The sequence below is a fragment of the Anarrhichthys ocellatus genome, unplaced genomic scaffold (genome assembly GCF_004355925.1).
Source record: "Anarrhichthys ocellatus isolate YVR2014 unplaced genomic scaffold, GSC_Weel_1.0 scaffold92, whole genome shotgun sequence".
NCBI lineage: Eukaryota > Metazoa > Chordata > Actinopteri > Perciformes > Anarhichadidae > Anarrhichthys > Anarrhichthys ocellatus.
Window position 1 is genome coordinate 742,755 of NW_022280122.1, and position 25,175 is coordinate 767,929.

General features: G+C 41.5%; 1 protein-coding gene across 3 annotated transcripts; it reads left to right on the forward strand.

Moving 5' to 3' along the window:
* The first annotated feature begins 940 nt into the window (after positions 1-940).
* Positions 941-25,114, forward strand: stmn3 (stathmin-like 3). 3 transcript variants are annotated; one of them, XM_031875556.1, is made up of 5 exons: positions 941-1,044; positions 12,295-12,390; positions 13,498-13,676; positions 21,091-21,282; positions 24,797-25,114. In XM_031875556.1, the coding sequence occupies exons 1-5, from the start codon at positions 1,026-1,028 to the stop codon at positions 24,854-24,856; spliced, it is 546 nt and encodes a 181-aa protein (XP_031731416.1). In that variant the 5' UTR covers positions 941-1,025; the 3' UTR covers positions 24,857-25,114. The 3 variants fall into 3 exon arrangements, with proteins under 3 accessions (XP_031731416.1, XP_031731419.1, XP_031731417.1); XM_031875559.1 differs by having other exon boundaries at positions 21,091-21,274; XM_031875557.1 differs by lacking the exon at positions 941-1,044 and adding an exon at positions 10,386-10,554.
* Positions 25,115-25,175: the final 61 nt, after the last annotated feature.

Here is a 25,175-nt window from a genome sequence, read left to right on the forward strand (position 1 = left end):
CAACTTGGCGACTTTCTCGCTAAATCTGGCGACTTTCCAAACCCTCATGGCGACTTTTTTTTGTCAAAAGCTACTAGTGACAAATCGAGCGACTTGTTCTGGTGTTGTTGGAGACTTTTGTGGTCTTTTGACGTTAAAGCACGTACGTTCTGCACTGTCGTGAACGAGCAGCGGGTGCTACCGTGAGCCCCTCCGCCGCCGCCCACAGAAGCCTCGTGCAGCAGTCCCAGCTGCAGTCAGAGCAAAGAGGAGACGCACTCTCGGCAGATAGTGTATCTACTATAGGTGTTTGCTTCATTTTTACACGAAAAAAATAATAACCGTAGCTGTGTTTCAGCTGCAGGACAGCAGTGAAGGCCCAGGTATAAAATGCACGGCCCGCCACTGTTTAAATCACCTTTAATGTTAGATACTGTTTAGAAGATGCTTTAAAAAGAAAAAAAAAGGTTCATTCCCTTAACTTCAGCTGTGGGCTTTCTTTTATGTTTTAATCCTTGAAATGAGTGACCTTGACTTTCTGTAGTTAATTTGTGCCTTCAGAAATCACACTGATAAACTACACAGCACAGAAACATTGTCACCATCTCACCCAACTCAAATCATTTTAAGACAGCAATTCATATAATTCATAACACATTTCATATCTGATAGTCTGTGCATATCTGCATCATGTCAGATAAATTATCTATCTGAGCATCACACACCCACAAAGCGCACACCCTTACACACACACACACACACGCACACACACACACACACACACACACACACACACACACGTCCCACTGACTGCCCATTGTTTACATAGATTTGTGCACTGCACCATACAGGGTACACACACACACACGCCCAGCCCATTTTCTCTCTCTCGCTCTCTCTCTCTCTCTCTCTCTCTCTCTCTCTCTCTCTCTCTCTCTCCCTCCTCCTCCTTCATCCTCTCTCTCCTCCTCCACATTCTCTCCTTGCCTGCACCCAGAAGCCTCCTTCGTCTCTCTCCGCTTCCTCTTCCTCCACCGTCAGCAACAATGACCAGCACAGTATCAGGTAAGACGACACAATCCACGGCAGAACCATGTTGTTTATAGTGTGTGGCAGGGGGAGGGGTGGGCAGCATTGTTTTAAGTCTATTCGATGATGCAGAGGGTCTATGTGTATCTGTGTGATTGTCATGGCAACTGGGGTTTTCTTCTCTCGTTGTAGATGGGAGACCCTCCCCATGTCCCATACGGACATGTAGGCGCAGACAGATTCTTCCAGAAACAGCAGATCATTGATCATTTGCAGTAATATGTCACCACAGCTGACTGATGCAGATCAAGAACACAAGATTCACACTGAGACTGGCAATGAACGACACATGTTACCTACACCACTCTGGTGACTTTATACTGCAAGTAAAGGAGGACAAAATGAAAGAAATGAATACTGGGATAATCATCCCAGTATTATATCAATATTGATGTGTGCTGTATTTAGTACTCGTGATGATAACAAGTTAATCTTATGTTTAAACCATTAGATAGATAGATAGATGAATAGATAGATAGATAGATAGATAGATAGATAGATAGATAGTTACTTTATTAATCCCGTGAGGGGACATTTTTTTCGCTACAGCAGCAATTATGGTAGAGGTAAAAAATCTTAAATGCGTACCTTATTAAACACATGATAGAGTACATTTTCATATATATTCGAGGCAATAACCAACGTCAACCAATTCAAAAGCCTTCTATAATCAACAAAAGCACAGCAAATGTATCTCTTGTGAGTATGAGAATGAATTCACAACAAATGTGTAATAATCGCTTTCCTTTAGAGATACCATACATGCTAACAATTAGCTTGAAGCTAAATGCTAACATAAACACAGAAACAGGTTCACAATGACAATGCTAACATGATGGTGTTAAGCAGGTATAATGTTTACCATATTCATCATCTTAGTTTAGCATGTTAGCATGCTCACATTTGTTTATCAGCACTAAATACAAAGATGTGTCACTGGTTTTGCATGTGTTTGGTCATAAAACAATGTAGGCTATTGGACAAATGAAAGTTTTTGCCGTGTCATTAGAAAAGTCAGAACATTACTGAAGATTTTAGGATACATTGTCTATGAACCCTGAATATTTGTACCATATTTTGTGTCAATCCATTCAGTAAATTTGAGAACCTTTACTGGACAACAACAAAAAAATGAAACCTGCAATAACTCATTAAAAAATATCAGCCACAAGTTGTGAACATTAACAAATCACCATAAGTTGATAGAAAACAGTCGTTTATTCGTTCACCCAGCATTTAGCAACGTTGTCATTCATTTGGAGTTGTGTTTGTTTCCACCTGTAAGTCCAATATTCACTCTGCTTTTGGTCTCTATCAACTCCCACAGGAAATATCAAAACAATAACACAAACACATTGTCATGAAAATCGACAACATGATCTCCTCCCTACTCGTCATATTTTGCTGCTTGTGCAGCAGCCATTGCCATTAGATTTTGTCGTACATTACAGTTATTTGGCACCAAAGTGATTTACAATTCAGATTGTATCACACCGTAGGCACAGCTACAGGGTTAAGTGTCTTGCTCAACGACACATGCGATTAGCTGAGCCAGAGCCGGGGATCGAACCGCCGATCCTCTGATTGAAGGACGGCCCTGCTCTCCACTTAGACACAGTCACCCCGTAGTAGCTTGATGCTGAAGGTTCGCACGTCGTTAACGTTGTGAAACATTGTGAAACTGTAGCTGTTAGGTTTAGGTAACAAGATAACCTTTTTAGTGTTACAAAAAAAACATGGTTTGGCTAAGTATGTTTGTAACGTAACGTAAGCTGCAGACATAACGTCACTAAAACGAACTTAGATTGAGCCCTTCATACCTACATAGGGGTTTCTACAGTATAGCCTAGAACGGACAAACTGAACACTGGCTCTGGAGAGGGCCATATGTGTTTTCGTCCACCGTTTTGAGTTATTTGCTTAATTGATTTAAATGTATATAGATGCATTAAATAGCATATGAGATATTTCAGGCAATTGTGTGTTGACCGACTAACATGCATTTGTATAGGACAGTATACATCCATTTATCCTACTATCTAAATAGAAACAGAATAGGAGTAGAACAGATATAGAACTGTTTTCTGTGGTCTGTTAACTACTACAAAAGAAAATGGTGTTCGTTGTTATGGTGAAAACATATTGCAACATTAAAGAATGGCGGAATTAGCAAGTTAGCTAGCTAGCTTGCCAATTTTACCGTGCTTCAATGCTACACTGGTTACAGAAAATGAGCCGAATAAAGTTGTCAATCAATTGGCGATAGCTTTCCTACACTGTGGCAAGAGTGTGTGGATGAAGCATGAAGTAGTTACATTAACTCATTAACTCTTGCTTTCTGTGCTCTGTGACGTTACTACTCCACTGCTCGTTTTAGTCGTTACTGCAAAACCTCACCTCAGTAAGTCTGTGACTTGCTGTGAGTCGGTTTAGTTCATAGAGATATTAGATGTTTGACGGTCGCAATAGCAACGGTACATCCATCCTGCTACATTGATTTGAATGGTAATGTCCATTCTACTGCTATTCTATTTCTATGACTGTATCTCTCCAATAGTGTCCATTGATACATGCAGTTACAGATCGTTCAATATTCTGTGTTTCAAGTTACTGATCGTTAGGTTGACTATTATCTGGAGGCTTTTAAAAATGTTTTTTTTAACTTCTCATTGGCGGGCAGGTGTCTTACAAGACGCTTAGGATCGCTAGAAAACTTGTTTTTAACTTTAAACGGGTCATTGTCACAGGCCAACATCTTTATTAATTTGCTATTTTGCAAAATTTGACATAGTTCCACATCTATAACAGGATCAGTCATGAAGCTGAGTGATATTACCAATGTCAGCCTTTAAACTCATGTTCACATGGTGAGGTTATTCAGTTTTGGGTGGCCTGCTTCATATCATAACAGTGATCATTGTGCTCCACGTGCTTCCTTGTATTTGATATGAGAGGTTGATGGAGGTCATGCCAGCTGAATAGTAATTTCCATCACAATCTCCATGCACTATCCTTCATCATCAGTTTATCTCCACACTCGCGCATCTTCTTGATTGCACAACCAGACTCATCTTCTTTTTTTTTTCACCCCGAATGAGCTGAGATCCTCGTTGATGCAGAGGCAAATATTCGCCATATTGAGTGCTATGTTGAAAGTAGTTTGAAAGATGTCTCCGGCGCACCAGGCAAGACATTGTTTTCTTTTCCTTTGCACCAAACTCCTCAATAATAAATGAAGCACTGCATGCTCTCTGGTTCGTGAGCTTGTCAACGCCCTGTTCCTTGTCTCAACGATGTCTCCCGTTGTGTGCACACCTCGTGAGCCTCTCTGATGCGCACACACACACACACACACACACACACACACACACACACAGCTCATTACCTGCTGCTGTCCACAGAAAGCAGGAAAGCTAGTTATTGGAAGAACAAAAGAGGAAGAGACTGGAGAACATGACTATTGAACACATTAGATTATTACCATACCATGATACTACATTGTGATGTGCAAGCCAGCCATTTTGAGGATTCAGTGGAATAACAGAGCTGACTGTGCCCTACTTTAGACTGATGAAATGATGTATACTGCTTTGTAGATCTACTCTGACTCACTGTGCACAGCACACTGGGGGAGTGTGAACACTTACCTTTAGCAATATACTCCTTAGCTGTCTTTAATTTATTCCCTCAATAACAAGAGTAAGAAGCAGATGAATAAATGGATGCATCATGTTTGATTCTCTGGTGCTTGCAGGGCTGCAGGGTCTGTACACATAAACCTAAAGTGGCTAGAGGTGCTGCCCATTTGCCCTCAGGCTTAAGTGTCATCGCCATCTTGTTTTTTTGGAACCAGAAGTGAGAGGAGAAGGTGGAGCTAAGTACAACAGAACGAAACACGGACAACTCCAACACTAGACAACGCCATGTTAGCAACCTGTCAGTCACAAGGTAGCCCCGCCCTAAAGCATCCCCTGCTTTAAGGTCTGTTTGACTCTAAATGGACCATAATTTACTAAATGAACATCATGCTGTATTGAAGAAGACTTGAAACTAGAGATTGAGACCATAAACTCATGTTTACAATGTTTACTGAGGTAATAAATCAAGAGAGAAGTAGAGTAATTTTCTCATAGACTTCTATACAACCAGACTTCTTTCTGCAACCTGAGTAGTGGCCCCTGATGGCCATTAGAAAGAATGCAAGTTTAAGGCACCGCCACATTGGCTTCATTTTCTAGACTCAGAGGTTGCTGTCTGGTTTTAATCCGAGCTTCACTGTGCTTTGTTTATGGAGCTGGTCCAACTGTGTGTGCATGTTAGGGCATGTGAGTCCCTCTTTGTGTGTCCCACTGGCTAGCTCACAGCAACAGCTCTATACTGCACCATCAGCGGTTACATCTGATAATGGCGTCATGATCCACGGTGTTTCCGCGTAGGTGTAGAATCCTCTAGTTCCCTCTCAGGTTAACACCGTTTGCTCTACAGCCCTGTGACAGTTGTTAGCACCTTCAGCTGCATCTTCATGTTGAGAGTCGTGTGGAGGCTCACTCAATCATAGATATGCTCTGGATTCCATATAGAGCCCTGTGTGTATAATAAAGAACAGTATGTTGATGTATATTATGGACCTCTCTTATTCCTCAGCTCGACTGATATACATCCACTCACTCTTCCTCTGTTTGCCCATCTTCTTTTAATTGGTTAAAACTAAGTCGCTTTGTCTTCAGTTGGATTTTAATGGAGCAGATGGGCAATTACTGTATATGGCTTGTATGAAATAATAATATAATCAAGTACTTAGTTGTGTGCTGTTGTTGCTTCACTCAGAGTCCATGCAGAAACGAATGCTGGCTGCAGCAGATTTGGAGACATTATTTGTTATCAGTGGTGGGCCGTCAGGGCCAGCAAGGCCTTCTCTGCTGGCCTAAACAGAATCACAAAGTTATAGCTATTTTATAATTTTTCTTAAATACACTACATGTATTATAATTTATAAAAATATTTTTCCATTATCTTATTTTCTCATTGCACAGCTACTGTCTTCCTCAGTTGCTCTGCTTCCAGTGCAGCTTGTTTTAAGTAGAGCTTTTATCCAATCAGATTTCACCTCTGTGTCTCTAGGTAAGAAGAGAGGCAGAGGCCTGCAGACTCACAAGTGCATCCATGTGCAGTTTAAGTGAATGGGGACGATATTGTTGATTGTCATATTCTTTAACCAATCAGATCTTTAGTTTGACATGTTGGGCGTATTCTTTGACGTGTCAGAGCCTGCTAGCTGGCCTACAACTACGTAGTTGAACTACGTCAGCATTAACGGGCAGCTCAGTTTTAAGGAGCAGCTCTGCAGTGAGGTGCAGCGTGTGCTGTGATTGGTCAGTGGGCGAGCACGTGACTATTGTGAAACGAAACTTAAAGTAGCCATCAGAGGCTTATTTGGAGTAGTAAGAGTTCAAATTGAAAGATATGGAAGAAATTATGATTTTTTTTGCATTTTGCTTGGTGTAGATTATTATTTTTTACCTAGCTTTGTTTTTTAACACTCAATGGCTTAAGGAGGAGAAACGGATTTGTGAGTTGGGATTTAACCGTGGCATTAAACTCTTTGTCAACAGAGAAAGGAGGATGGAGTTTGTCTTTAAGTGAACAGCATTTGGTCAGGTTTGTTTTTTTACATCTAATATCTGAATGGCCCTCGAGTGTGTAGCAGAATGCGTGTTCCGCTGCAGTGTTGCTGGATTGATTTGTTGCTTTGTTGTCATATGAATATATGTGACTCTTGTGAGTTTGTTGTTGTCATTGTGTTAATTATATAGATTTGTACTATATGCATTATCCGTTAATTACGAAGCATACCGTCATGCGCGGAGTTATTGTTTGTTAAGCTAGTTTAGCCTAGCCTCTCAGAAGTGCGGTGCCTCAGCTGTTTTTTTGTTGTGTTTTTTTTTATTCTGGGTTGACAGGTCACAGCCTGTTGTCTCCTACATGAGCACAGTCCCCCGAAAACATTATATTTCCCACAATTTAAGCTTCTGCATTTTCCAAATGCACAAGTATTATTCAAACGTATTGTTCGGTTTGTAAGCCTCGTACCGAACGGTTTAATACGAATACGTGTATTATTAAACCCCTAGAAACAAATAACCGTAGCTGCACCATCATGAGGTTATTAGGTGGTGTTTCAGCTGCAAGACAGCACTGAAGGCCCAGGTATAAAATGCACGGCCCGCCACTGTTTGATATGGATTATGATGCTGTGTGGCTGCAGACACAGGGACTGCAGAGGGAACCACGTGGTTGGGTCCATCTCAACAATAGATGACCTCGTCGTGAATGTACAGATCTGTCATGTCAGTGAAACCTGAGACATCAAACTGATGTCCTGTTTCTAGGAGGGAAGACCTTCACATATCACATCATGACTCATCTCTTTAGAGAAGGTTCTCTAAATGTGGCCTGCAACTGGACAACTCAAGGTTCCCTAAACAAAAACACTCCTCAGTGGGAACACATCCACCGTATGTAGCCCTCAGGACTAGATTGAGTAACTGAGGATTACTCAGCACTTTGAACATCGTGGATGCTTCTATCACACAGATAGTGTGCTGTAGATAATGCAGCAAGTAAATGAATTGTTCCAACTGATTGGCACCTGCCTCTCCGAACAGCAGAGGGCGTGTTTTAACATCAAATGTGGCGCGAGTAAACGTCGGGCCTGGATCAATGTCCATATGTGTAATGTCAGTTTAGTGAGGTGTTTGTGTTAACTAGCCTACCCTCATTGATGTAAGTGAGGTGGCCAAAAGTAGTTGTGTGTGATGAAGATAATAACCGTCATTTTCATTTTGTGATAGAGCTCTATTATATTTGAATTAAATTAAACTCATTATTGAATGAGGGCCCTCTGGAGTCCTCGTCATGGCCAGCAGGGTTGGACCCTGACCATTATATTGAGAAACACTGACTTGTTTTATTTGAATACAGGGTTTTTGCTTGTTTTCACTTCATACTGCCTTTACGTCCCCTTGTCGTGAAAACTATTTGTGGAAAATCATATCCATACCTTGAAATGTATTCATGTATGTTCACATTCATACTGTGATATGGGCCTGTGTCATTGTCATATGTTATTCACATCACTGAGGCAGGGTGTTTGTGCTCTTTTGGCCGCCTTAACCTTGTAACCTTTTGACACGCAGGTAAAGCAAAGTTCAATCTTTGAAGAAATGACTTCACAATTGTGGGTATGGGGAACAGGATGCCCAGTAAGGGGGGGAGATAGAAAGGGGGCTGTTAGACTACAATTAGCGGAGTGTCCACTGATAGGGGAAATCAGGAAATAAGCACGCAGAGGGCTGTAATATATGACGGCCAAGGGATTAAGAAGAGCCAGGGAGCCTAGGTGTTGCCGCACGTAGACATGCACAACTCAAACAAACTCATCTCAGGAGGATTTGCTTGTCGACTGACACTTTGTCCCAGACACTTCGTTGTTTCCTTGAGAGTAGGTGGGTAAGAATAGAGGCCTAGGAGCCTGGGTGAAGAGAGAGGGGGGTTGAAGCAGATGTACAAGTAATGCAGGTTTTCCAGCACAAGATACTGAGAATGCTTTACTTTGCGTTAGCTGACTATCTATAACTGTAGAATTTCATCTAACCTTTTCTCAGATAGGTTGCCCTTTAACTCTTCAATGATCCCATATCGATGCTCAGTGACTTGGGGGCCATCTGGAAAAAACTGAATTATCCCAGAAGATTGTGGCACCAGAAAGTGATTTTGAAGTACATGTTAATAATAAAAATAACAACTTTTCATGAAATGCATTTCAGTCACGCAATAAAAAGCCCCCAGACATGAAAACTGATGGTTCCACTTTGTACTTGGCTTCTGCTACTTTGTGAGTGGCAAAGTAACAGGGGGAAGTTGCTGCTATCAATTTGAATACCTAAAGAAGTCATGTATGACTAAGTACCAGCCTGACATCCCACTTTGAATGCAGCAAAACACGGATCACTAAACACACAGATGAGTATAATGAGTTCAAGCTGAAACGAGTAACAGCAACACAAGAGATACCCAGAAATGCAATCACAAGTGCGTAGCCACCCTCAATTCTGAAGGTCACCGCGTTTCGAGGATAATTTAACCAGTCTGGATGAACAGAGATAGGAAGGGCCAAATGAGGGAATTTCTCCACTAAGCCACACGTGTAAAACTAAGTCATAAACAATAAGCATACCTGATCAGAGAATCAGGATGCACATGCTCCAGGTCATAGGCCGGATCGTCTATCGGTAAGTCAGGAGCCTCTGGACATGTCTGAGGCCTTGGGCCCCGCTCTATGTACTGTGTGTATGTGATGATTGAGGTGCTGAACTCTTGTTCGCCTTGTGCAATGTGTCCTTGATTCAGAAACACAAGGAGGGAGATGGAGCTCTACTATCAATCCATAGCCTTGGAGTCACTCATCTCACAGAAGGGGAGTTGTGCACTCCTGCTTCTGTGTGTTCCATGGAAGGTTAAGACCTGATGCACTAAATTAGTTTATGACTAGTTTATGGGCGCCAACTAGTCTCGTAACTACCTGACCCAAAACTGACCCTGACTTTGGTTTATCCCCATTGTTCAGTTCAATAGAGGAACAGATGCAGAGGAAGAAATGATTCCGCAATAGACAAATAGGCTGGATGGTAAAGCAATACTTTTAGAATTGTGGAGTCTTTGGCAATTAGACCCCATCGTGACGTAGTATTTTATTTACTGTTTGACAGCAACAATGCAATTGGCTTGAAGAAAACTTCCCCTCAGTTTCATTTACGAATAAAACTCTTAATAAGGGGCAGCAGCAGTATCATGGGATGTATCTGTCTGTAATATTTTGAATACATCACTAATGGCAGGAGTACTTTCTCATTGTCTCCTTTACTCTACTGAAGGATTTGAGGACACTTTTCGACCATGAACAAGGAAGCGGAAATATGATGAAACAGTCGCCCACAGATGAAGTTGAAGATACAGAGCTGTCACTCTGGTTCCAGTACACTGTCTGAGGCCATGCTCGTGACTCACCATTCAGGAAGTCTAGTTGGTAGAACGAGTTGCCTGTGTGAAACCCCTAAATTGTGATTAATATATAAATTAACCAACAATTTTGGAAGGAATTGAAACTCAACGCATTGTTATAAAATGTTACTTCATCATTTCGCAACAGAATTTTATCAGATATAATTTTTATTTAATTATAGACATTTTGATTTAAAAAGCATTTTTTTCAAAAGCCTGTTTTGTATTTAATTAATTGGCTTCCCCCCCCCCAATAATGCATTCCTCTCACCTTTCAGCCAATCATTTGCCCCCTGCCATGAGCTAGCAAGCTCAAGGACTGCTATCAAATTTAGCCAGTTTGCTCCTGCCATAGCAACAACAATGCTAACGTGATCGTGAATCAACTAACTAGAGGCTGCTGCTGTAGAGAAACACAGTACACAGGTATGATGTGACGGGTGTTTATAATGTCTTCTAGGTGCAGCTTATTTGATACAAACTGCCGTAACTTTCCCACCCTACGTTTTACTTTGTTTCTGCATTTTGCCCTATACTAAAACAGTACCGGGTTGGGTGGATTGTTTGCCGTGCTGCTCTGTTCTCTCTTTAGCACTGATGATGACCCGAAGCATTGGGAATTCTGAACTTCCAGCCCAGTATCATGGCAGTGTCGCTCAGATCGAAAATAAAGGCAAAGTCAATTTGGATCCTTTTTAAATGCGACCACGAGACTCAGCAACAGTCAGAGCAAGTGACCTAGTATTTATTTTCTAAAAAGATTGCTTATTGTGGGCTGGATGGGAGGAGGACGGATCCAACGAACACAGGACTTTTATCCACGAGACTTTATGACCGTGGTTTTGTTGCCTAAACCTGTATATAGATATTTTAAGCCCAAAAATGATGATTTTCCAAAACCTAACAAAGTGTTTTTGTGGGCTGAACCTATATTTTGTTTTTACCGTAATGTCGTCCTGAAGCTAACATTGTTCCGAGCACCACAAAAAATATAGACGATTCGTGTCCCTGTACACGGAACCAACAGATTGCATGAGTTGACTATTTCACAAACTGCCGTGAGACTGTGTTGGATCTTCAGTCACCTCTTACCCGCTTTAGCTCTTTGCACTCCCGTATGCACAAAATAGTTATCTTTTTGGGGTAATGTCTGGTGCAAAAAGCTTATATCATGTACAACCATATTTGATGAGTGAAGAGGAAGGGTTTGACATGACTTCAGCGCAGAATTATAATAGAATAATAATCTGAACACACGAGTCACGAGTTTCCGGGGTTTCTACTTCAACAGAGTTCCCATTGTTAAGGCAGTATCAAGGAAACAATACAGCATGCTATCTGGAAAGAGATACAGCTCATAAACATGCTGACTGGAAGAACCTGTAGGCAAATCATTCAGTCATATGTGTACATTTGTACAGAACACATAGTGTGAAGACACATTGAGCTTTCTCAGTTAAAGTGTAAAGTGTCTGTATGCTCAGACATTGCCAGTAGACATCTTTCTGTAGACCTGATGGTGTGAGTGAAGTGCACACACAGTATTTGTATCTGAGACTGGGGCTGGCTGACCACAGCAGTCACAACATGTCCTTCCTTTTCAATATCTATCCCCTAGTTTAAGCCTTCCATGTGAACTCACTAGACCTCATGAACTACTGATGATAAATATTGACTTCGTCCCACACAGGTGCAACAAAACGAACAGAGAGTAATGAAAATGTCAATCAAATCGATCTCACTCAACCAGTCCTGAGGTGTTATAAGCCAAAATAAATGGTATCACCTGTGTGGGTTGACTTTTGATTGTTATTTATGTTTAGTATGACACTTCATTGTGTATTATTGCTTGAATTAAAGGTGCTGCTGGGATAAAAGAGGTGCCAGTTAGTACCCAAGTACTAGAGTAATGTGGAGAAACCTACAAGTGAAATCTGTGCAAACTAGACCAAAGACTTGTTTTCTCCATACACAAGAAGGGCTTTGTGTTGTTTAAAGGCAGCAATGTCAAACCTTTCTTGTTGTTTTTCTGTTGTATTATATTTCTAGCACTGCCAACCAAATTCCTCACTGACGTAACTCAAGTTAGATTCTGTCCCACTAAGTTGACAGAATTTTAGAGTGTTTTTATGTGTAACATTTTGGTCTTTTATCTCTCTGTAACAGCCTACACAGACAAAATCAAGGAGATGTCCATGCTGTCTCTGATCTGCTCCTGCTTCTACACACAGCCACATCCCAACAGCCTCTATCAGTATGGAGGTCAGTCTGTCTGCTTGTCTGTCCGTCTGTCTGTCTGTTTGTCTGTCTATCTGTCTGTTTGTCTGTCTATCTGTCTGTTTGTCTGTCTATCTGTCTATCTGTCTGTTTGTCTGTCTGTCTGTCTGTCTGTTTGTCTGTCTGTCTATCTGTCTGTCTGTCTGTCTGTCTGTCTGTCTGATTGTCTGTCTGTCTGTCTGTCTGTCTGTTTGTCTGTCTATCTGTCTATCTGTCTGTCTGTCTGTCTGTCTGTCTGTCTGTCTGATTGTCTGTTTGTCTGTCTATCTGTCTGTCTGTCTGTCTGTCTGTCTGTTTGTCTGTCTGTCTGATTGTCTGTTTGCTTGTCTGTTTGTCTGTTTGTATGTCTGTCTGATCTGATTGTTTGTCTGTCTGTTTGTCTGTCTGTCTGTCTGTCTGTCTGTCTGTCTGTCTGTCTGTCTGTCTGTAGTCTGCATCTGCTTAGTTTACCACCCAAACTATGCAAACCAATGCCTTTATTTTTAAGCTGTTCTCAAAAACTAAATGTCAAGTACAACATGAAATTCAGCAGAGCGGGGTGCTTCAAAAGGCCAAATCATTGCCAAGGCAACATCAGATATGCCACCCACCACGATAAGTGTCTCTGCCAAGGTCAGTGACAAATAGGACGGCCTTGTGAAAGAGCTTGTGTTTGTTGGAACAAGCTAATGCTAACAGTAAAAGAAGACCAGTGAATTAGGCCATACCTATAAAGTGCAGTGAAAGAGCAAAAGGCAATACAATAATATGATATGTATATAAAAAGAGTGTCACAAGAAGAGTGACACACTTTACCCCTGTTTACTACCAAGCATGTGCACAGCTCCTTTCAGATCACAGCTCTCTCGTTTTGCCACATTTAATGCCTTTATTCAAAGTCTAGGGAGGACAGGAAATGACGAAGGCGGGGAGAGGTGTGGAACGAGGTGCAGCTTGTACATTATTTTTGATAAACAATGCTGAGACACAGTCCAGAGATGTATCACCCAGCCCTCTGATTTATGAGAGAGCATGCAAGCAATCAAAAAGAACTAAAGAAAGGAAGACCTTGCACCTGATAAACAGTTTACTGTTTTACCGTTGCTGTGTCAGACCTGGAGGTGAAGGGCCTGAACAAGCGAGCGTCGGGCCAGTCGTTTGAGGTTATCCTGAAGGATCCCGACCAGTCCAGGGACAAAAGCCAGCCTCAGCCGCTGCCCTCCCCGCCGAGGAGGGATGTGTCCCTGGAGGAGCTCCAGAGGAGGCTGGAGGCTGCTGAGGATAGGAGGAAGGTAAGCAGACATGTGATCGCAGCATGGCCCCGTGATGGAGTGTCACGGGGCCATGTTGATTTTATCTGCACACACAGTATGCTAATATACCTCCTTTCATTTTCAGTTGAGGATTTCTGTACATTGCTTTCCCACCATATTTATTCTATAATAGCCCAGATAGATTAAACTGAAGTCTTGTCATTCTCAAGTAATTAAAGATATAATAATATAATAAAAATAGATATAGTTAAATGAATAGAAAATAAAGTTATTATTTCTTGTAAACTGTTTTCAATCTGTTGAAATCAAATCTGGTTCGGCCATAATTCATGTGAAACCCACATAGGCTGAGCTCACCCCTCCAGCCAGGAGCAGAGCTTCGCCTCACTGCTCCTCCGAATACCCGCTGAATGGGAAGGGAGGCATGGGAGAACCAGAACCAGAACCAGAACCAGGACTGACCCTGCTGAAGTAAAACGAGAGGTTCGCTAAAGGGACTAAATGAAAAGTGGCAATTATACACATTCAAATCAATCTTATTAACAACAGCTTGTGATTAAATTGGTTATTATGATGTGTTCTCCATAATAATATCAGTTTAACAAATGGTAATGCCATATAAACTTGATATTATTTTTAGTGTCCTTCAAAGATACCTGACACTTTCTGATAAGTGTTGCATTTGTATATTTACTATGAAGACCACTGGCTTTACTGTCTTACTTTTGACTGACAATACATTTGAATGTCGTTTAAGGAGAATATTACCTATTTAAAAAAAAATTGTAATTGTTATTTAACAAATGAGAGCTTTTTATCAGCTCATCTCTTCACTCACATTGAGATACAATGCTTAGTATAGAAATCCACCTGAAAATCTATAAAAGTGAGGGGGACATTTGGAAATCAGTCCTTGGTTCCAGCATGTAACTCCTAAAGCACCATCACTGGCACTCACATCGACATAAAATACAATATTACCCTGGCATGATCGATTCAACTTTAAAAGAAGATAGTTTATATCTTGTTTAATTTGTTAACAAATTGTTAAAAATGCATTATTGATGCTATATGTATGATACTAGTGTCGTGCCAGTGCGGGCTGATTGCTTGGCAACAACTATCAGCTATGTAAAGATAGTGGAGTTATGTCTACCTGTGTGCGTTGTAATCCGACCCTCTGTCCTTTGTTTCATAGTTGGGCCGGCGATGTGTGCTTTTAGTGCATGTTAGTGCATTTGAGCACACCCCGCTGGTTAGCTAATGGCCTCCGCTCTGCACTGCTCTCAAACGGCAGTTACAGCTGATAATGCCGTCCCGACCGACAGCGTTGTCGCGAAAGCGTAGCGTCCACCCACCGGTTCCCCCTCAGGTAAACACCGTTATCTCTGTCAGCACTGTTGCCGTTGTTTGCACCGTTAGCACGGTTATCTGCGAGCCGCCGGCTCAGCCATCACCTTGAGACGCCATGAGGCAATAAATTCACTCAGAATTCCATGTTGAGCACCTGTAACTTTTCATTCTCAGACAATAAGGGTTAAAAAATGTTTTTCATTTAAAAAAACTAAATCGTTTTAGTTGTTTTATATTTAGGGCCCCGAGCAACCGACAACGTCGGGATAGCGAAGGCCCTATTGATATTGTACCTGTTTGGGTAAACGTACGCATGGTTGGAGGACTTGCCATGCATGAAAACTCACCAAATTTTGGGGACTTGTCAGGCCTGGTGAATATAGCCATCTGAAAAATAATGCATCTTTCTGTGTAAAGAAATGGCTCTCTAGCGCCCCCTACAAGTCGGACCGGCGATGCCCCTCGGTCAGTATGTCCGATTGACTTGAAATTTGACACACATGTCCACTTGAGCTAGAGCTACAAAAAAGCCAATCAGACCCTTAAGCTCCGCCTACTTCGATTTTCCACTATATTGAATTTAGTGTAAAACACATTTCTGCAAACTCCTCCTACATGCTTAGTCCCATTACTACCACATTTGCTGTGGATCATTACTGGATCTACGTCATCAAAAGCTTTTTGATATCTCTTTTCTTTTACAAGATATGTACCAATGAACTTCTTAGGCTTAATATCAATACATATAACTTCTCAACCGTTTGTCCTAAAGTAACCAGATTTTCAGCATATGTGCACATTGCATCCTCTAACATACCCTGAGATTTATTTTGCATTCAACAACTAGGGGGCGCTACAGTAAACCCTCAAAGTTGTGCTTTTTGTCACTTTTTGCAGATTTCAGCCTTCGCACTTTAACGAACTCCTCCTAGAGAATTTATGCGATCAACTTCTCCTTTGGTCAGGATGCTCTTAAGACCTTTGTGATTAAAAGTTATTAAAATCGTGCGCTTTCATCGAAGAACCTTGACGTGGCGTGGCGGCCATTTTGCCTCATTGTTTATGAAAAAATAAGTTCTTATAAGTTGTTATAACTCCAAGGTACATTATCCAATCCACACAAAACTTCTTATGCATGATGCTACTTCAAGCTTGAACATACTTCAATTGAAAATAATTCAATAACTCATAGCGCCGCCTACTGGGTAAAGGAAATGTCATATTTTATACTTTTATTTATTCCTCCTAGCCAGGTGACCTGATGGGTCTCAAATTTGCTAAGGATAGCCTTAAGACATTGATGATGCATCATCATGAATATTGTGCATTTTTGTTGAACACTGTTGCCGTGGCGACGCATCGTTCGCCATGAAAAAGGAAGCTGATGGTTTAGTGACTTGGGATGCTCAAAAACTCATGCAACTTTGTACATGTGTCACAGGTCATTGGAAGAAATATTTTATATAATTTTTTGGCTTGGCCGTTTTAAATTGTCTCTATAGCGCCCCCTACAATATTTCAAAACAGCAGCCCCAGCGCTACGTTTGAGCTACATGTATGATACCATTTTGATTTTTGTGTCATTTTTCCATAGATTTTGGCCTATTTTTAGTCGCTATACTTTAACGAACTCCTCCTAGTGTCTTCATCAGATCCACTTTAAATTTTGTCAGTACCATGTCAAGACCGTTGTGATTAAAAGTCATCAAAAGCTTTACGTTTGACGGAATGGTTTAGCCGTAGCGTGTGGCTACTTTACGTTATTCCCCATGAAAAAAGCTGATGTAACTCAGCTGGACTTGTTCCAAACAGTCTCAAAATTCACTTGCTTGATAAAACTCAGGCCTGAGGATGTCTACAAGCTAATTTCCCCTAATACTCACAGCGCCACCTGCTGGCGAAAGGAAATCTGGATTTTATGATAAACACCTCCGATTTACATGACTTTTACACAATGTGGTTTACACTTGATATGGAGCTACATGATGCATGTTGGCACGCGTTCTGTAGCACCAGGCAGCAGATACAGGGAGCATCGGACTATTTGCAAAGCATCATTTCCAGCATCAGGCGGTCCACGTGGGATTAAAAATGTCTCGCTCGCGGACGCGCTGTCCGACGGTCGCGGACATTCTCGAACGCGCAGGCCGGAGTCCCGCCAGCACCCCCGACGCGCTGCAGATTGCGAGGGCCCGTTCATCGCTGCTCGCAGCTTTAATTTTATTTGTGTTGCTCAAAACATCTTTAACAGAGTTCACACTCTTAGGCATGTCAAGTAAATGCTTGCAGTAGCCTTCAGAGCCTATTGTGCAGTCGTGATACCTTGGCACTGTCACAGACACAACATTTCACTGTGGATACCAAAGCACCACAACTTCGTCTCCAAGTATTAAAAGGATTTGATTCCTTTGGTCGTTGTTGTAAGGTTGGGTTACCTTTTGACTGTACGCTCAGATTACAGAGGATGACTGTTGGCCCCTCCCAAGTAATGTGTTAAGAAATGGCTTCAGTCATCACCTGTCTTTGTCAATTCATGAGTAAGCCAGTTGGAATGCAACACTTTGAACGGGAGTTCTGGTAGACTATTATGCTGAACAGGTTTGCTAAATGTACAGTGGTTGGCAAGGTTACTGTATAATAAAGTAGTTCCACATGCTGTAAATACTTTTATATGAGGGCAAGCTAGGCCGCCGCCTCTTTACCTCAAAGCAAAGGTCAACCACAAGATGTGTTTATGAAACAACTCTAATCCTGCTCTAAAGGGACGAACTAGTGTGTTCTTCCATCCAGCTCGTCTTTCTATGACCTGCTATCATTCAGCTCCAAGCTTTCCCAGTTTTTTACTGCGAGATCCCCTCAGACTGATTCTTGGATGTCAACATAAAATAAGTTTGGAGTAAACAAGAAACAATGGAAAGAGGGTTCGAACATGACCTGGCACAAGGGAGTGTCGAAATAACAGGGTAGGACAATTAATAGGGTGTGCAAGACGACAGTTACGCAACAAAGAAAGACGAAATAGATCTATGGCACCTTCCTAATTAAAGCTTCATCCCTAAGTGACACTTAACAGATTATGCTATCAACAAGTGGTAAAAATAAAACCTGCAGCAACGTAACACAATTGTGATTGGCTCCGATGGAATTTATTTTCTTGGGCCCTCGCCCAAAACACAAGCACAAGTTTATGCGCACACACATACAGAAAAATACAATGATACAATGACGCATTTTTTTTTTTGAAAAGACCGCATGCAATGAGTGAAAACTGACACGTTTTGGACTTTTGTAGGAAAACACAACATTTTTATAAGACATCATACGAACCCTTGTAGGAGGATACGTTGCCGTGGTAGCAACCTGTCAATCACAAGGTAGCCCCACCCTAAACCATACTCTTTATGGTCTATTTGACTTTAAATGGACCATCATTTACTAAATGAACATCATGCTGTATTGAAGAAGACTTGAAACTAGAGATTGAGACCATAAACTCATGTTTACAATGTTTACTGAGGTAATAAATCAAGAGAGAAGTAGAGTCATTTTCTCATAGACTTCTACACAACCAGAGGAGTCGCCCCCTGATGGACGTTAGAGACAATGCAGGTTTATTAAGACACTTCAAGACAGGATCGAGCACCAGCAACAAAATCAGTTTGACTGCATTATCTTCTCAACCATGAGTGATGCTGCACTGCACAGTGCGCGGCTTGGATCTTAACTTTTGTCAGACGCCCTGAGGGAGATCGACTGTAAGTTTCCTACTTGCTGTTGGCTATATTGAATGTCATTTCCATTATGAAACGTCTGTTTCCTGGATAAAAAGAACAAACAGTGGTTGCGTCTCCAGTCTGATCTAGAGTGCAGAGTGGACAGGTAGCCTAGGTGGTTTGTTGATATGATGTAACAGAAATGCATATTGGATAGTGGCTATTGGATAATCTAGGTGGTAAATAAATGGAGCATAGTTTTATACTCTACTTATGACTGGACCAGTCTGGAGCAAATAAAAGATTTCCTAAAAGAAAATAATATATTTTAGTCCAACAGTTATCCTGTTTGCGTCATACCTTGACTCCTGATAAATGCCGGGTCACACCTTATAGGCTTGTAGGCATAGGCCTGTACATCCTGTTTCGTCATGCGAGCTCTGCTCTGTTCCGACACCTGCTCAGCTACAGAGTTTCTTGTGCAGAGAAGTCTGCCCTCAGCAGAAGCAAGATGAATCCCCCCGTGTAGTCCAGACACTGGTGATGGCTGATGAGGCTGATAGAATGATGAGTTGATGAAGTTGATGAAGCTATGAAGACCGGGTGGAGATGGGGAGGTGGAGAGGCGAGTAACAGCAACATGAACGTTCTAGAGGTAGAGAGACTATCACATTTAAAAAGAGACAATAGAGATAATAGGCTAACGATTTAATTGTGTCGCTGTGCTATTGGCTAGAAGAGACTGATATCGGATATCATGATTGACAGCCCCGAACAATGACAGCAAGGAAATTATCAGTGAGCATGCGTGAGAGGAGCGAATGGTAGATGGATGAGAAATAAACTACAGGCCTTAACCTGCAAAAGTATCGTCTTCCTGACTGAACTTACGCTAGAGCTTCATTAGGCCATGTAGATAAATGTTAGTTGACATCATGTGTGAACATGCCCAGAACATGCATTGATGTTGTACATACGAGAACTAAATACAGAAAAATATGAAGAACAATGTAATTGTAGGACGGGGGAATTTGGGCCCCTGACAGCTTCTTCGCCCCTGTGCAGCTGCACCCCAGTGGCGGCACAGATGCACAGATCCCTGCCAGGATGTGTCTGCACCCGCCCCCCGTCTAGACCGCAAGCGTATCAGGCGTGTTTTTCCCTCGCAAGTAGATCCGCTCTCATTTTATGCAGCTGTCTGCAGTTCACTGTGTAAGGCTTCATGTTGACTGTTTAACACTTCCTCTGAACAGGTACTGTCAGTTCTGCTGTGAGTTTAGTCCCGTTAGCTGCTAGCTCTGTCAGCTGTATTAGCCCTGTTTGCTGTTAGCAAAACTCAATAAAACTCACCAAAAATGTCTAAGTTAGTCTTTCCACTGTTCCATCAAACCCTTAATTCACTGATTTACATGTAAAAATATGCTGGCTCTACATGCTGTCTTCCCCGCTGTCTCGCAACTCTCATTCTCGAGGCACCATTAAATTAGCAAAAATTGCCTAAAAAATCTCCCCAAAAAACCAACTGCCAGAACTGCCCAGCAGCTGCTAACAGATAACTAGCTGGCCTCCAACTGACAGGAGCAGATATGTTGTAGTGAGCGCTCAGTCCTGGGACAACTAAATGCTGTTTGGCTTGAGCCCTGTTTCAATCGATCACTGCTGTATTGTTTGATTGAAGCTTCTAAAGGAGAGCCCAAACTGATGCAGTTATTTGCAGCCTGATAAGAGTAGTGAGAAGTCAGCAGCAGTGACAGTGTAAAACCGTCAATTAAATATGTTGTCAATAAAATATGTTTTCAAAAAGTGTAAATCACTGCAACCACAAATGATTCTTAAGCATTAAAGTTATAAATGAGCATAAAAAATATTAGACTGATGGGTCCAGTAGTGTGCGAGATTAGCCATGGACAAACAGACAGACACAGTGATGCACACACAGATGCACACAAGCCTGCACGACCGATTACATAATCTCCTGGTGGAGATAATAAAGTGAATCATAGAGCAGATAAGAGGGATTCACTGAGAGGCTGTGTTGAAACTTCAGTAGGTGGCAAGTTTTTATTTCAAAACAGCATGAGCCATTAAGTGATTTTAGAAATATATGTGTCATCAAGTCAACCCATGCATGTATCATAGTTATGTTGTGCTCCAGGGCAGTAAATGTCTTATTGATTGTATTGATTGATAACTTTAAAGCTTGCTTCAAAGCTGTCAGGAAATTCCGCTGTTTGATGAACTTGGTTTTTAGTGTTCATGAATCCCTGCCAAACCCAACTACCATTACCATAATCACCTGCATTATAACGGTGTCTCCACTCTCTTTGTCGTCCCCCCCATGAACTGTATCTGCCACGCTGCTGTAGTCCCAGGAGGCCCTGTTGCTGAAGCAGCTTGCAGAGAAGAGGGAGCACGAGCAGGAGGTGCTCCACAAGGCACGCGAGGAGAACAACATCTTTAGCAAGAAGACGGAGGAGAAGCTCACCCAAAAGATGGAGGTCAACCAGGAGAACCGGGAGGCCCACCTAAATGCTCTCAAACAACGACTGCGTGAGAAAGCAAGTCTTCCCATTTTGTGATCATTTGTGACTGTGGGCATGAAACATATGCCACCGCTGGAGGAGGAACCCCTTGTGGTTGGGAACCTCACTCGGTTATCAAGGGCAGCTTTAGGACCCTGGCCCTAACACCCCCAATTTAGATGCCAATCTGACCCTTATTGCTTCACTAAAACACAACAGCTATTGTCTAAGCTTTATAATCACACCGCAACATCATATATGATACACAAGCAGAGTATCAAAAACAATCTGAGCCAACCAAGTTATCACATACTACTGAACAACGTAATTTTAACTTTAGCTTGTAACAGGAATGTCCTTCAACTGTATGTCTAATTTATTTTCTACTGTCAGCCTATCCCAGGGGAAGAGCTCTCTTACCTTTAGCAGACTACGAAGGCCCCCTCAGAGATGAGCAACACTGGACCTTTTATTGGAATGCACGAAATACATACCAGTTTTATTTGTTTTTTACAAAAAAAAAGCTTACAAAAATGAATAATGTAAAATAAGTGAAAGAAAGGACAAAATGTCAAAACCCCTCAAAAGAGCCCCCGATCCTTTGTTGTCTCCGATACATCTTTTCTTGGCGCTTCCTCGACCTCCGGGTCCATATAAGGTAAACAACAGATCATTCTTAAATCATTGGACAAAACAGTTTTCGTCGTCTTATCTTTTCTGACAGACTTATTCTGTCGGTTAACACTTTCCTGCTTCTGTGTAACCGGATGTCTCCCTAACAATCACTATAGTTAGAGTTTCTGAATTGACAACCTTTTTGCTCTGCTGACCCTGTCAATCATCAGGTCAGAGTGAGTTTAACCCAAAGTTCACTTATTTCATTCGCTTTAACATTCAGTCAACAATAGAAGCACATATGATTTCATCTTGATAAATGATAGAAAACACACATCAAAGCTAATCATCATTGAACTGTCCCTAAACAATATGAGATTACATGTAACGAGTATATTGATATCTGAAAATAAAACACTCTTAGCTCGATAATATAAAATAGATCGTAACTCATCCAAGAGAATGGAAAATTAGATGAGGATACATGTAACGACATGGGCGACTGTGGCTTAGTGGAGAGCAGGATCGTCCTTTATTCAGCGGTTTGATCCCCGGCTCCGCTGATCGCATGTCGATGTGTCTGTGGGCAAGACACTTAAACCAAACTTAGACCAAAATTGCTCCCGTTGTGCCATACTGTGTGTGAATGTTAGTTAGTCCTGATGGTGTAGCCCCTACCATCAGCGTATGAATGGGTGAATGATGACAAGTAGTGTGAAAGCGCTGTACAAGTACAGTCCATTTACCATTTACCATGTATGCATAAAAAGGTCAGTAACGCCTTAAGTTAGGACTTCCTGTTTGGCTACAGGTCACAGGAGCCATGTTTCATATATGTCAGCTAGGCATGAGAACCACAACATGCCTGATTTTCTTCAGTTCACACAGGTTTATTTGCATCACACAGAGTACAAGTAAACCGAGCTGTCTGGAATTAGAAATGTACATTACTTTATACCCTCCCGCTGCTCCCAGTCTTGCCCCCCCCCCCTTCTTTACTTTGTCTTCCTCTTGTATAAACCTAAAAGTACTACGAGCCCCAAGGCCACTGGGCCTACCCGCCCAACTTGGCGCTCTAAAAAACAGGGAGACCGATGATAGCTAATCCCCCCCTTTGATGGTTTGGTTTGTGCTTAATTTGCGCTAGCTGAGTCTGTGCATTCTTTCGTACGATACATCCTCGACTCCCTACTTCCTGTCCTGTTATCCCTGTACATCATTGTGAATCTGTTGACCTCCCAACTGAACTAGACATTTTTATCTGAGTGCAAAAAGTTACGAGGTCGAAGCGACCTGAAAGAGCATAAGGCACTCTGCCTCAGTGATGTGACTATATGACAATGATACAGTCCAATATCAAAGTATGAATGTGAATACACATGACTTTTAAAACACTGAATATCATTTTACACACATACATTTTTCTCCCACAGTTTCCTTTGTACAGTATAAGTGTCAGCCAGATGCTCAAACCTCAGGATGTTGCTGTTACGCTTTAGGGTCTCGCTTCTCGCTCCTCAGGTATAGAGGTGTTAGATAGTATCAACGTTCATCTGCAGTACACAGAAAAACCACAGTTTCGCCTTGTTGCAAGTATTTGTTTAAACCACAATTTCAATAAGTCAATTAATCAATTGGCGTATCAATTATTTTATAGAAAGATAGAGAGACAGGTTTTGTTTCGGGGCGATTGTGGCTAAGTGGATAGCAGGGCCGTCTTTCAATCAGAGGGTCGGCGGTTTGAGCCCTGGCTCCGTTAGTCGCATGTCGATGTGTCCTTGAGCAAGACACTTAACCCCAAAATCGCTCCCGTAGTTGTGCCTACGGTGTAGAAATGTGATAGACTCTGAATTGTAAGTCGCTTTGGATAAAAGCGTCTGCTAAATGACTGTAATGTAATGTAAATGTTTCTGCGGACATTCTTGGTGGATACCTCAACAATATAATGAAACACTCACATATTGAATGTAATTCTGATGTAAGCGTTACATGAGACTGTTTTAGTTTAGGTTAGTGTACATTTTTATATATACATAATAAGTCTTTCATCCAACCCTGCACATCGCTATAGGATGTCAAAATAAAACTACTTCCAGTTTCTACTTCAGTGTCTCCTCCGCTGTCTCTGTTCTCAAGAACAGCAGATTCTATTTCACTTCTCATGAAATGCAACAGGTCTTGTATTTAAAGACAAGGCGCTGAAATAACAAAAGTTCAGGAACCCAGGGGGAGAAATGTATCAATTACATGCCGTGATCACCCTGAATGAATACAATAGATCAGTAAAAACTGTTTTAAGTAATTTTTTAATGAGCACCCAAAATGTGCATGTATATGCAGGTTTTTTAAACAATAACAATCTCCTCTCCATTGCCATTCATGGATGTATATGTTGCCAGTAGATGAGTATGCCTTTCTTTTTTTAGCCATACAATACAGCATATGATATAAGTATTCCTAGTTATGAACTACAGTTAATGACTACTATATGACAACAGAAACAAAGGTGGTGGATGAGAGCAGCTGCTGTATATTGTTTGAGATATATAGTGCAGACCTTAAACTGGTCTTTTTACTCAACCAATATCACCGTAGGAAGGCTCAACATTACATATCTAAGATCCATTGAAAGCACTGTTGAGAGGACCCAGAAGAAGAAACACAGAATTCTCTTTATACACTCCTGCTAAGGCTGTAACAGAAAACACATCTCTGAATGCAAAAAGGATCTGCTTTATACGTAGATTGCAATGGCTGAAAAGTAGGTTGGATTGCATTTCTGGGAAATTTCAACATCTCAACAGTGTTTCTCCACTTTTCTAACTGAAAACAATGCTGTGCCTCTTAAGTTTCATGTTCCACAGAAGCCCCAGCTCAGTCTTTAAGTTTCATTTTGCATCATGTGAATGTGACAGTTTATCACTTTATTTTACAGGAAGTCCACGCCGCTGAGGTGCGCAGGAACAAGGAGCTTCAGGCCGACCTCTCGGGCTGAAGACGCTTTCTGCACTCTGGCAGTGGATGTTACTTTTGAAACTCTTCTGTGTGTCAAAGTGTTCCTAGTTGTTCAGTATTCACCGATATCATCCTACAGTGCACCTTTCAGGACTCAAACTACTTGTTAATCAGCACCAAATAATGTTACTCATCTGTTTAATTTTTTGGTAAACCACACATATTTGGAAGTCAGGTACATATTCTGATATAGCCAAGTAGCTGCAGCTGAAATAAAGTCCACTCCTGAGCTGAATGAGATCTGTGTTGGGTTTATCTATATCTATACAAATATGGCTGACTAATGATGACTAGTCTAA